Here is a 12,606-nt window from a genome sequence, read left to right on the forward strand (position 1 = left end):
GCATGTCAGATAGAAAGTTCTAGCTTAGCCATCTTCCCCATGTGCTAGCATCCTGAGTACCAGGAAGTTGTTTCATAGGACAGTACTTAAATACCTGTCACCCCTGGTATAACACAACGTGGTACGCACCAGGAGCAGGTTCACTAAATGATGTATATACACTGACTCTTATTCTCTGAGGTCAAACTACACATTACACTTAATGTGTAGCCTGCAGCTAAGTATGGGTCTTACTCAAAAGAAAATGTAGAGGACATGATCTAGTTTGGGCCAGCAATGTGTGGGCAATGGAGGTTTCATACTTCCCTCCCCACCCCCCGAAAAAAGAGAAATTGTCTTTCTTTCTGTGATTTTATTTTTTAAAAGACCCTATTTTTTAAAAGTTTCAGTGGGGCATAGCCAGGGAATGAGGATTAAACCTCCTCCCCACATGTACTGTGATACCAATTCAGATTCTGCCCCATAACTTTTAAGTAAGAAAAGATCACATGCGAAGCTGCCATCTGGATATTGGATGTAATTCATGCAGAGAATCTAAGGTGTTAGGACTGGAGTGCAAGTCATTTGTGGACTGCAAATTTCGGTAAATACATTAATATGCATCTCTAAATTTAAATAATTATTATGCACAGCGCAGTGAATATTAAGATGTTCTAAATTAAAAATTAAAGGCTTTGTAGAATATGCACAATTCAAATATTTCTCATTTGCATTTGAAAATTAAATCTCCCTTTTCTGATTACAAAGGAAGGAGCAAGCACCGCTGTTCAGTATTCAAGAGGCTCACAAACTCCAATTTTCAAGTCATGATAAACAGCCTGTGAAAATTTGCTAGAACCTGCCATGCAAGCTCAATGTCACAGGTAATCCATTTTTTAAACAGACAAGTTTATGCTCCACTAATTTGTAACTTAAAAATTTGTTCCAGAAAGAACTGATTAAGTGGGTTTCCAATTTGCATCCAACAAAATGGCAAATTGGTCGCTGCAAATTCTTCTCCTCGGAAGAAGAGAGTTCTAAATGCTGCTGTATAAATCTAAATCGCTGTCATTCTTTCAAGGTCCATTTCCTAAAGTTTGGAGAAGCAGGATCAGTCTGTTTATAATAAATATTCTTCATAAAATATGAGCATTGTAAACTAGGATCTTTCTCCCAGAACAGTTTAAGAACTAACCCCCTGAGAAAATGGGAGAAGGCTAAAACTGGGTTATGCCCCCCCCACTATTATGAAGCAGACCCACACCATACATTTAAAGCACATCCAACACACATTTAAACCCTACAACCCCCCCCCCCGTGAATCCTGAGAATTGTAGTTTGTTAAGGGTGCCGAGAACTGCAGCTCTGTGAGGGGAAGACCACAGTCCCCAGGATTCGTTGGGGAAAAGCCTCTCCTCCTCTGGGAGGGGAGGGGTTGTGGTCGGGAGCCGGCTCCTGCATCATCATGGGGGCGTCTCGCCCCCACCCTTACCTGCCTTACCTTTTCCGGCTGTCGCGCCGCGCCCCTAGCAGTCAGCCAATAGGGCTGGCGCAGGGGCGGGGTTTCAGCTGCTCTTAGGGCAGCCGCGGCAGCGACCTCCGCCATTCTGCGTCGCTGCTTCGTCGGATCACCCGCCCACCCTCCCTTAGGTTGGCTCTGGTTAGGACATTGCAATGGACTTCGGTTGGTTGCCTTGTTTGTGCAAGGGGCCTGGTAGGAGTTTTTCTCCAATTGGCAAATTGGCTCAGCCTCTTGGTTTTTCACCTACCTCGTAGCAAATTGTCACAACTTTGTTAGATTGGCGGTTAGGCATTGGGTTTAGTGTGGTATCGGAGGGCAAGGTTCGGGCCATCGCCTAACCTTCCAATTGCTGGGTATTCCGTAAAGGAATCCGGCGGTCGTGGATCCTGTCCGACGACCTGTTGGTGGCTAGGGCCATGGCACGACCCCCAGTGACTTCAGGGGTGGAGCTTTCAGTTGTATCTCGCATCAACAGGCTCCACCTCCTGGGAGGTTAACCCTTGAGTGGCTCCACGCTCTGCGGGGGGAGTCTACTGTAGTTTGTTCAACCCAATGCTTAAGCCAATACCACTCACATGCTGTAACCAATAAAAGTTGTGGCCTTTTTCCTTCCATTAACCAAAATGTTTTGTGTCATTGAATTTTATTTCTGCATGCGGGAGTCGGGTCCTCGAATTACAAACATTTGTTTTATATGTGCTTTAAATGTTTGTTGCACATCTGACCATTATCTACTGCTACAAACACTATTCTAACTGATCACAACAGGAGCTTTTTGTTCTACACATATGTTGCTCCTTTGGAGAGTTATGAATGGAGAGCCACCATCTTGGCTCTGGGCTATCTCAAGACTACAGTATATCCTAATGGTGAACTCGTTCTCTAATTGTAGCCAAAAGAGCACCATCAATGCGCATGAAGGAAGTATCCGCAGGCTTGGGAAAATGCAACCATTTGCAAAATAATACACACACACACACACACACACCCCACACACACCGAAAACAATTTAAGGTAAACATTTAAGGGGGGGCAGCAGCCTGATGAGGACTGTGCATGCTCAGAATCCACAGAACCCTGGCTGTTGAGAGGAGAAAACATGAAACTCGGAAGTAGAGTGAAGCAAAATGTCCTGGAAGAATTCCTGAATAGGAACACCCCATGCCACAACTATTTTCTCACAGGTCCTACCTGTTCTAATCTGAAGTGTGATGGTGAAGTATTTACTCCACATCCCCAGAACAAACCAAAGACAACTTGACCCTGGAGTGAAGAGTCATATTTACGCTATTACTTCAGTCGAACAGCCTCTTTTACTAAGTTTTCGCCCAGGTCAGGCTGGTGTGCCAGCTGCGCTCCTCTTTCTGGCATGGTCAGACCTGGCTATGGTGACACATGCATTAGTTCTATCACAGCTAGGTTGCCGTAATGTGCTCTGTGTGGGGCTGCCCTTGAAAGCCCACACCTGAGATTTCAGCTGGTGCAGAATCCCACTGCTATAATTCTGACTGAGGCCAAGTGCTGGGATCATGTGACCTTATTACTGCACAGGCAGCCCCTTCACTTCCAAACACAATTTGTGGTGCTGGTTATAAGCCCTTTTTAAGGCTTGGGACCAAGGTCCTTGTGGGACTTTCTCCTCTGATATGAATATGCCCATTAAGGTCCACTCATGCAGCCCTCTTGCACTTTCTGTTACTTTCTGAGGCACAGCTGGTGACAATGCACAAGAGGCAGGGCTGGTCCATGATGTTTTGCTGCTTGGGGCAAAAGAGAAAATGGTGCCCCCCCCACTTGCCACTCTTCTGCTCTGGAGGTAGCTCAGGGAAACCCTGGTGTACTGAAGGAGGCAGAGGCAAAGGAGACATCACAAGGTGACAAGTTCAGGAGGTGGCAAGTGGCTACTCGAGGCACAGATCTGCGACCCCTCCCAGCTCTCCCCAGCCTGCCACCTGAGGCAACTGCCTCATGGGCCCTGAAAAGAGGCATTTAAAAACAAGGAGTGGTGGCTCCCCAATAACTCTTTACCTTGGTTCTCAAACTTAATCCGTTCCGGAAGTCCGTTCCAAACCCAAAGCGTTCCAAAACCAAGGCACGCTTTCCCATAGAAAGTAATGCAAAACGGATCAACCCGCCCCAGACTTTTAAAAACAACCCCTAAAACAGCAATTCAACATGAATTTTACTATCTAATGAGACCGTTGATCCATAAAATGAAAGCAATAAACAATGTACCGCAGTCACACAATCAATCAATCAATCAATCAATCATCAGTAGCTGAACTGGGTTCCACAGAGTCACAAAAGCAAAACAAAAAAGCCACAAAAACAAAAACGCAAAATAAATAGTGAAAACAGACAGACCTCAGCGTAACATTCAAAATGGAGCATGTTCGGCTTCCGGAAAAAAGTTTGCAAACCAGAACACTTAATTCTGGATTTGCAGCATTTGGGTTCCAAGTTGTTTGAGTACCAAGGCGTTTGAGAACCAAGGTACCGCTGTATTTCCATCCTGCTAGGAGCTGAAAACTTTATATTTACTGCTACATTTTGTAGGGAAGTTTGGTGGCAATGTGGTCAAGATGACTTTAGCCACTATTATGGTTCTCCTCATCAGAGGAAACCTGGTACGTTTTCAAGCCTTCCCCAAAACACAGTTCATAACCTACTTCTCCAACCACCTGCCAGCTTCGCGAAAGTCAGGGACGCCCCTTACTGCAGAATCCATCAAGTTAATTCAGTCTTTGAAATGGTATCTTCTCAAACACTCCAAGGTTGTAAAACAGATACCCAGCAGAAGGGTAAATCAAGAAGTTGTTTTTGATTTAAATAAAGTTAGTAAAATTGTTTGTAAAATAAACCTGGTGATGCATGCAAATCTAACCACAAAAGTCTAGAAGGTGAAATCAAGAAGTTTTTGTTGAATTAAATAAAGTTAGTAAAATTGTTTTTAAAATAAACCTGGTGATGCATGCAAATCTAACCACGAAAGTCTAGCAAATGGGAAAAGGAAAAAAAAAACTTGCTTTGAATATCAGGAGATGTTGTTTTGGCAGTTGAACAAGGCAAGAGCTTCATAAGTCGCTCTTTAATGCTGTGTTTGGTACTGCTCTGGGTGTAGAGGAAACCTAGAAGATACATGATCAGGGCTGTTAAAATCTCTTTAAAATAAACTTGCATGCTGCATATCAAACATTTGCATATTGAGGGAGGAAGCACAGGGAGCAAGCAGGCAAACATTCCCAGTTGAGAAACACGGAGGACAACAAAATATCCACCTCTTTGCATTTATTCCATGCCCCAGAGGCTTTTGTACAAATTCCCTCTTTTTATAAGTGGATCATCGCAGCACAATAAGTAAGGAAATGCAAATACTGTTATTAATTCATCTCTGCAGAGAGCCAGATGTCTGGGTTTGTTTGTTTTTTTAAAAAAAAGATTAGGTGACAAAATATTGACAGACATCTCTGTAATTGCTTTAATTACATTGTGATTCAAATATAAGACAACTTTGTTGTCCCCCATGATGTTTTAACCTCTACTGCTGGGTTCGCATCCAACATGTCATTCACACAGGAACTGTGATAACCAGCTGGTACGTTTGCCTTTCCTTGATATGAGCCTAATCTGGTTTATTTTCCTGCATCACTGCATGCTTATAATGACAATTCTTGTTGCAGTTTTCACGTGCAGGCTAAGTCTTAATTGATCAGTTCAGTTGTTATAAAGATAAAGTGACCATGACTGAAACCTGGGAGGTGACTTACCATGAAGAATGAGAAGGAAGCGGGAACTGTTACTGTAAATTTATGGGGCAAGGCAGGCTGCCAGAGTTTGCCATGGGTTTCCAACCACAATGACACATGCCTACACGGTGCTTGTGAATGCACATAGATCTAAAGTGATCTTCCTTGCTGCTGTCAGGGTCCTAGCCCCTCCTACTGTTTCTGGGAAAAACTTTCCAGTGCAGTTAATGGGAGGCTTTTTTCAAATCCTAGTTGTGGCATGCAGGTCTTACTTTTCAGCTGGAACTTGCCAGAACTCAGTTCCAAACACCCTCCAACATTTCTCTGATGAAAATAGGGACGCCTTATTCTAGGGGTCAGCACACTTTTTAAGCAGGGGGCTGGTCCACTGTCCCTCAGACTTTGTGGGTGGCCAGACTATATTTTTTTTGGGGGGGGGGGGTCAGGATGAACGAATTCCTATGCCCCACAAATAACCCAGAGATGCATTTAAAATAAAAGCACACATTCTACTCATGTAAAAACACCAGGCAGGCCCCACAAATAACCCAGAGATGCATTTTAAATAAAAGGACACATTCTACTCATGTAAAAACACCAGGCAGGCCCCACAAATAACCCAGAGATGCATTTAAAATAAAAGCACACATTCTACTCATGTAAAAACACCAGGCAGGCCCCACAAATAACCCAGAGATGAATTTTAAATTAAAGCACATATTCTACTCATGTAAAAACACCAGGCAGGCCCCACAAATAACCCAGAGATGCATTTTAAATAAAAGGATACATTCTACTCGTGTAAAAACACACTGATTCCCCAACCATCTGTGGGCCGAATTTAGAAGGCGATTGGGCCGGATCCGGCCCACGGGCCTTAGTTTGCCAGTACCCATGACCTATTCTATAATGATAATTTTACTATTTATACACCACACATCTTACTGGGTTTTCCCAGCCACTCTGGGCAGCTTTCAACATATATAAAACATATTAAACATTAAACATAAAAAAACTCTATACAGGCAGCTTAGGGGTCAGATAACTCCATACCCTCCAACATTTTTCAAATGAAAACAGGGACATGCTAAGGAAAAGTGGGACATTCCAGAATCAAATCAGAAACCACGACAGCTTCTCTAAATCATTTGAAGATGACTCACTAATGTTCTTTGAGTAATGATGAGAAACCGAAAGAAAGTAATAGCAAGGGTTAGGTTTTTGTTTTATTTAATATTTTTAAAAGTTTGCTCGTCACTTGATCCTCAGTTGTGTTGTTGGCCCTGAATGGGGTGGGGAGGCAGGTGCCACTGACTGATGTCACATTGTGTCACTAGTTTGTATACTTTTTCATATCTCTAGTTTACTTTAATCATTGTAGCAATGTGCTCTTGTCTCTATTTTTCCTTACATCTAACTTACACCCCCACTCCTCTGGTCTGGCCTTGATAGTTTTCCTCAGGCCAATATATTTAAGCAAGATTCTTTTGGCAGGTGAATAACCCTTTAAATTGACAGGATTTCCAGCTCCCCTCCCCACAATGATAGTAGGAAACAGGATGAGAAGTGCAACAATAAATGTTAATGGTTTTGTCATCACCTCATTTAAACAGAGTTCAAGGGAATACACGTTTCAGCAGCACACAGAAATGGGTTACAAATTATAATGGCCTAGTTCGATAAGTTGTCATTCAGTTAGTTATTTTTTCACAGCTGCAGAATGTTATACCATTAAATATTGTCAGCACTCACATGAAACCTGATTGGCTCACAAGCTTGTGAACAGGTTGTAGCTGGAGTAGAAGCTTGATGATTGCAAAAATTGTCACCATCCTTAGCATTAAGAAGAGATTGTTGCAGTTGCTGTTGCAGAAGAAGAGGAGGAGGAGGAGGAGGAGGAGGAGGAGGAGTTTGGATTTGATATCCTGCTTTATCACTACCTGAAGGAGTCTCAAAGCAGCTAACATTCTCCTTTCCCTTCCTCCCCCACAACAAACACTCTGTGAGGTGAGTGGGGCTGAGAGACCTCAGAGAAGTGTGACTAGCCCAAGGTCACCCAGCAGCTGCATGTGGAGGAGCGGAGACGCGAACCCAGTTCACCAGATTACAAGTCTACCACTATTAACCACTACACCACACTGGCTATTACGTAAGAAGCTATTACGTAAGAAAATCAAAAGCTTTCCTTTGACAAAACTTTATTTGGGAAAAGACAGCATAAAACAGAACTCCTAAAACTAACCTTTTGGCCAGTTACGTGTCTAAAATCCATAATTACCTTTTCTCAGAATACAAATCTGTCTTGCATGTAAAACTCTGCTGTATCCAGAACCAAACACCATTTAACCTTACAAACCTTTTACAGCTAGTAGAGGAAAGAAGGGATATTTGCAATGTCACAGCATGGAGTATGTTTTACTAGATATTGCTAAAGCAAGAGAAGGCGAGTGGTGATTTTGGTGGCAGCCATGCATTCTCATAAATTGCCTTGTGCTAGCGGAAGCAAAACTCCAGAAAATAGAAGAACTTTGAGGGTCGAAGGCGGAACAAATATAAAAGCAAAAGGAGCACATTTATCTCGTGAGAACAGTGAGTCAATCCAAGAGTTTAGATATTCTATTTTCATGCCTCCAGTTTAGAATAATAGTGGTCGTTTTTCACGTTTTACGTTGTTTCTATCAAACAATCAAGGACACTGTTTCATTCAACAGTGCAGGAGAAAAGGATGATGTAACATGAATTATGAGACCAAGGAGTAATCAAAGTAGTAGTGGTTAGTTCTTTTATCTCAGGGCAAAACGTATCTCTTGGTTGCACACACAACTGTCTTTTTTTTCTTCTGCACCCTTTGCCCTCTTCCATTTCATCCTTTCCATTTGTTTGCTCAATAAAAGCATTTGAACCGACATCATGCTCCATAATTTACAGTCCCTTTCTCTTTCTATGCCACTGGCTTTGAATTATGGCATCTTAGACCACATCTGCAAAAGAATACTGGACCAAGTAGAAAACCAATGTTCCTTTGGAATGATTGTGCCTCCTGTGAATTGGATAAGCATTATAAAATAGCTACTGATGATTGAAGCAGTGAGGGCAAGATAAGCTATTTTTGATAAGAACATTGTTGTGCATGAAAACTGGTCAACACCTCGCATATTTCCAACAAGTTTCAAGTCTGAATTTTCTAGTTTGTAGAAGGTTGTCTCCTTCTTCTACAGCCTTATGAAATCTGGGGTGCTTTAAGGCTGTTCCTCTTTTCAGTTGCGATGTAATTGTTGGTGAAAATAATAATTTCATAAAACTGTCGTTTTGATGATTCCATTTATTTTAAGCCTATGGCCTAGCTAAACTGAAGAGGCCTGTGCCTGCCTACCTTTTGTTGTACAGAGCTAGCTGCTTTTAGGTACTGTACACAGTGAATGTACATTCCAGAAAACTGGAAAAAAATAAGACTGTTAGACTCTATGGTGGCCGTTGTATGCATGGCAATTGTGATTAATATTGGATATTATTGGGAGTCATTTAATGAAAAGGATAATTAGTCAAAGTCTTAAGAAAGACACTGTAAAAATGTTGCATTTGATCACCTAATAACATGATGAGCTAAAAGGTTTGATTCAGGAAGATGATTTTGGGTGGCAACAATTAAGACTGCTGTGATTCTTTGGTGAATAGAAATGACATGTGTCATCTGGAAGAGTATAAAAGCATTGCTTTGGATGTGGTTCCTTATTTTTGCGGCTGCCCCAATGCACATTTATATTTCAATAAAGTCCTATCTTTTCACTTGAATGCTGTTACTTTTTATTTTGCACTTCTGTGAGGGTAACCGCTAGTCTAGGAACCATGGGCATAGCCAAGATTTATGTTGGGGTGTGTGTCAGGTTTTATGTTGTGGGGGAAGAACCGAACCATCTGTGATGGAATTGGTCATTTAGTTAAGTATTTTTTATTTATTTGCTTGATTGGGGGGGGGGGCTGCTATATGACAAACATGCCCTTAATCAAATGAATTCTCTTTCAATTATCAGATCAGGGATAGGTAGTAATATGCCAATTGTGATTTCTCTCACTTTTTCATCTTTTTCATCTTCTTCAACCTTAAATTAAGTTCTCCACATTTCTACATCAGCTTGCAGATTTTTTTTTAACAGAAGCCCTCATGAAAATCCATCACCATTTTTTTTTATTTTCTCCTACTGTAAATACTTTTACAGAAACAATTCCCCCTAATAATGGTCACTTTTAGCTACTGAACCCCAAACTTGGTGCACATTACTTAGCTGAAGAACTGCATTGCAATATTCAGATAAGCACAAATTTCGGAGGATAACTGTTTCAGTTCACATAGTTTTAGGAAATGTGAAATTTGTAAGTAATTTTTATCCTGTGAATCCCCACAGAAAGAATGTAGTTGGTCAAGGGAGTCATGGACTCAAAAAGGTTGAAACCCCCTGATGTATAGGATTTAACCACCAGTCTAACTCACCCATACAACAAAGTAAAGCCAGTTCCTCTGTAGTTCTTCCTCCTCTGCCCACATCAAAAGTTTACTTGGGGGAAATAACTCAACTGCCCTAAGCAGATCCTTGGAAACTGAACAGTACTAATTCTTAAAGAAGCTACCTCTTTTGGCTTCATTTTACCAAAGCAGCATCTGCCAAGGAATGGATCACACCAGAATTAAGAGCACTCAGGTAGAGAGAGGAAGTCCAACTGTGCAATTCCCATACTGCATCATTTTAAATCCTCCCCAATTGCTCTGGTGTGGCACTATGTCAAGAACATTGCGAGAGGATACGTTGTTGTTGTTGTTGTTGTTGTTGTTGTTGTTGTTAAATATATGAACTACCTTACACCAAAGTTTCCTGGAGACTGGCTTTGCATTTATTTTGTGGCCCACACTGAAAATTCCAATCAGATACAGTGGTACCTCTAGTTATGGACTCGATCCATTCCGGGGTGCCGTTTGCACCCCGAAAAGTCCGTAACTAGAGTGCTGCTTCTGTGCGCGGGGCCCCCACAATAGAGCGTTTCTGTGCATGTGCAAAGTGCACAGAAGTTCTGCACACTTCTGGGTTTGCTGTGTTTGCAAGCCAAAAAGATGCAACATGAACCTAACGTTACACGAGGTATGACTGATTTTTTTGGAAAATTAAAATTTATGAAATAAGAAATCTCTTTGTATTCACTTTGAAACATTTTTTAAAAACAACAACCCTGTATCCTGAAACCTTCATATTATGAGCCAAGTAATTGAATGCTTAGCCTGTTGCATCTCGAATAAGTCCAAAATATCCATTTTCTTCTGTCTTGGGTTGTCTTTTTATTTTTAAAAAACTACCGGTATTTTATTAAAAGTACCTGGTATCATCTCATCACAACAAAAGTCAAATGTATTCATGGTGTTATCTTAGCTCTGGAAATTGCTTTTTAATGTCAGCATTGTTCAAAAGCATTCCAAGAAAGCATTTAATCTGTTTTACTTGGGTGCTCATGAATGGTATTGCAGAAGCTTGAAAATATTAATTGGCAACAATAACAAAAAGTGTTAAATCATTGTATACAGCAAGCCACAGGAATATTTGATTTAACCATTGTATTCAAGAACTGGGAAACAGCTTTCATCTTATGAAGTTTGTGTTAGCTGGTGTGACCATTTGTGTGTGGATGCATGTGTATAATAAGCCAAACACAACAGTAATTCAAAGCAGGTTTGCCAAACAGTAAGGGCAGAAAAACACATTTGGGAGGTAGTCCAACTGACAATAATCAAATTAAGAAACAAAAGTCAGTGGGGTTTTTTTTTGTTTTGGTAGAGTGCTGTCCATTTTCTAAATTGTAGAATATTAGCACAAAAACATGAAGTCGTTTTTCAGTATTATAAACCCTCATATTAAAATTTGCAATTTAATCATTGTATAACCTATTCTGTAGATGTTTCAATCTACCTTTTTTAGGGGGGGGAATCAAATCTGCATTGCCAGATACAGTTGGAAGGGACCCTAAAGGCCATCCAATCCAACCTCTTCTCAACTAAAACATCCATGAGAGATGGCCCCTCAACCTCTGCTTAAAAACCTCCAAGGAAGGAGAGCCCACAATTCCCGAGGGAGACCATTACACTGTCAAACAGCTCTTACTGTCAGAAAGTTTTTCCATATGTTTAGTCGGAATCTCCTTTTTTGTAACTTGTAACTTAGTACCAATAGGTGTGGCTCTGTGCGTTCAGATGTTCTCAGCAGCTAAGAATGAACTTGCTGTTCACTACAAGTTTGGACGATAAAAAAGGTTTTAAACCCTCTTTATTGAGAGCATATTATAAATGGAGAATACCTCTCTAGTCACCAGCACCTACCTCAAATATCCGTCTGAATATTGAAAACAATTGGTATATGAACATTAGTAATGATACTGTGAAATCTATTTTCGCCCAATATGATTCACAAATATAATGCAACATTTATAAATTGCTTGTTTAGAGTGTTCTGAACATTTCATATGCCTACTCTTAGTATTCCTTAAAACAGTCCTAATCACACAACTTTCATAGAGTTCTACTCCTATAATTCACCCAAGTCAGGAAAAAGTGACGCCAATCATTATTCCCAAATAACAAATAAGCCTACTTGTTTCAATATCAGCAAGATTGTTAGTTGCTTCACTGAGCTGAATTAATAAATTCCGTGGATAAAGAAACCCACATTCTCTAATTAGAAAACGAGAGCCTGTTTGATTTGGAATGCTGTCCTGAGATACTGCCACCATCCATCACGGTCAGTATGTAATTATTACAAATTATTTTAGAATTCAAAGAACGTCAAAATTGATTTCTGCATTGGAGATCTCATGGGCAGGGTGCAAACGCATCCACGCAAAAAAATTCCGAAGTGTTAAGTCCAGCTTATGTAAAATCAACATCTCTGTACAGATTTATTTATTTATTTATTTGTGTATTGGGGCATTTACGAAGAGCCTTATGTCTCTTACTTTCTCCCCAAATTCTCATTATCGTGGTAAAATAAGATCTGGGACTTGGGTCCACCACGGACAACTACCCAGCTCCAAAGTTGTGGTGCAGCTGGAACTAACCACAGGATAAGATAACACACCGTATTCACGTCTCCCAAATAATGCATCTGTTAAGGCAACAGTGGGGAACCTCTGGTCCTGGGATCACGAAAGATTACGAGAGGTTATTACAACAACAAGAAACCAGGTTGATTTATTTATTCAAATCCACACATCTGAGGGTTTGGACACAGAGCTAGATTTGGATTGTTTTATTTAAAGTCTGTAGCTTTATGGTTTTAGCTTGCGTTGTGATGCCAGATTTGATACTCTGTACCTTTAAATTTT

General features: G+C 40.9%; 1 protein-coding gene across 8 annotated transcripts in view; it reads right to left on the minus strand.

Moving 5' to 3' along the window:
• Nucleotides 1–12,606, minus strand: part of KCNIP4 (potassium voltage-gated channel interacting protein 4) — a 359,055-nt gene that overhangs the window by 41,071 nt on the left and 305,378 nt on the right. For 3 of the 8 annotated variants that reach the window (XM_033159529.1, XM_033159532.1, XM_033159528.1), the window contains exon 2: nt 4,528–4,629. The exons of the other annotated variants lie outside the window; for them this stretch is intronic. In XM_033159529.1, the coding sequence (XP_033015420.1) occupies nt 4,528–4,629 (102 nt within the window). The remainder of the gene's footprint in view (nt 1–4,527; nt 4,630–12,606) is intronic. 8 annotated transcript variants of the gene reach the window in all.

Source organism: Lacerta agilis, chromosome 9 (genome assembly GCF_009819535.1).
Source record: "Lacerta agilis isolate rLacAgi1 chromosome 9, rLacAgi1.pri, whole genome shotgun sequence".
In the NCBI taxonomy this organism is placed as follows: Eukaryota; Metazoa; Chordata; class Lepidosauria; order Squamata; family Lacertidae; genus Lacerta; species Lacerta agilis.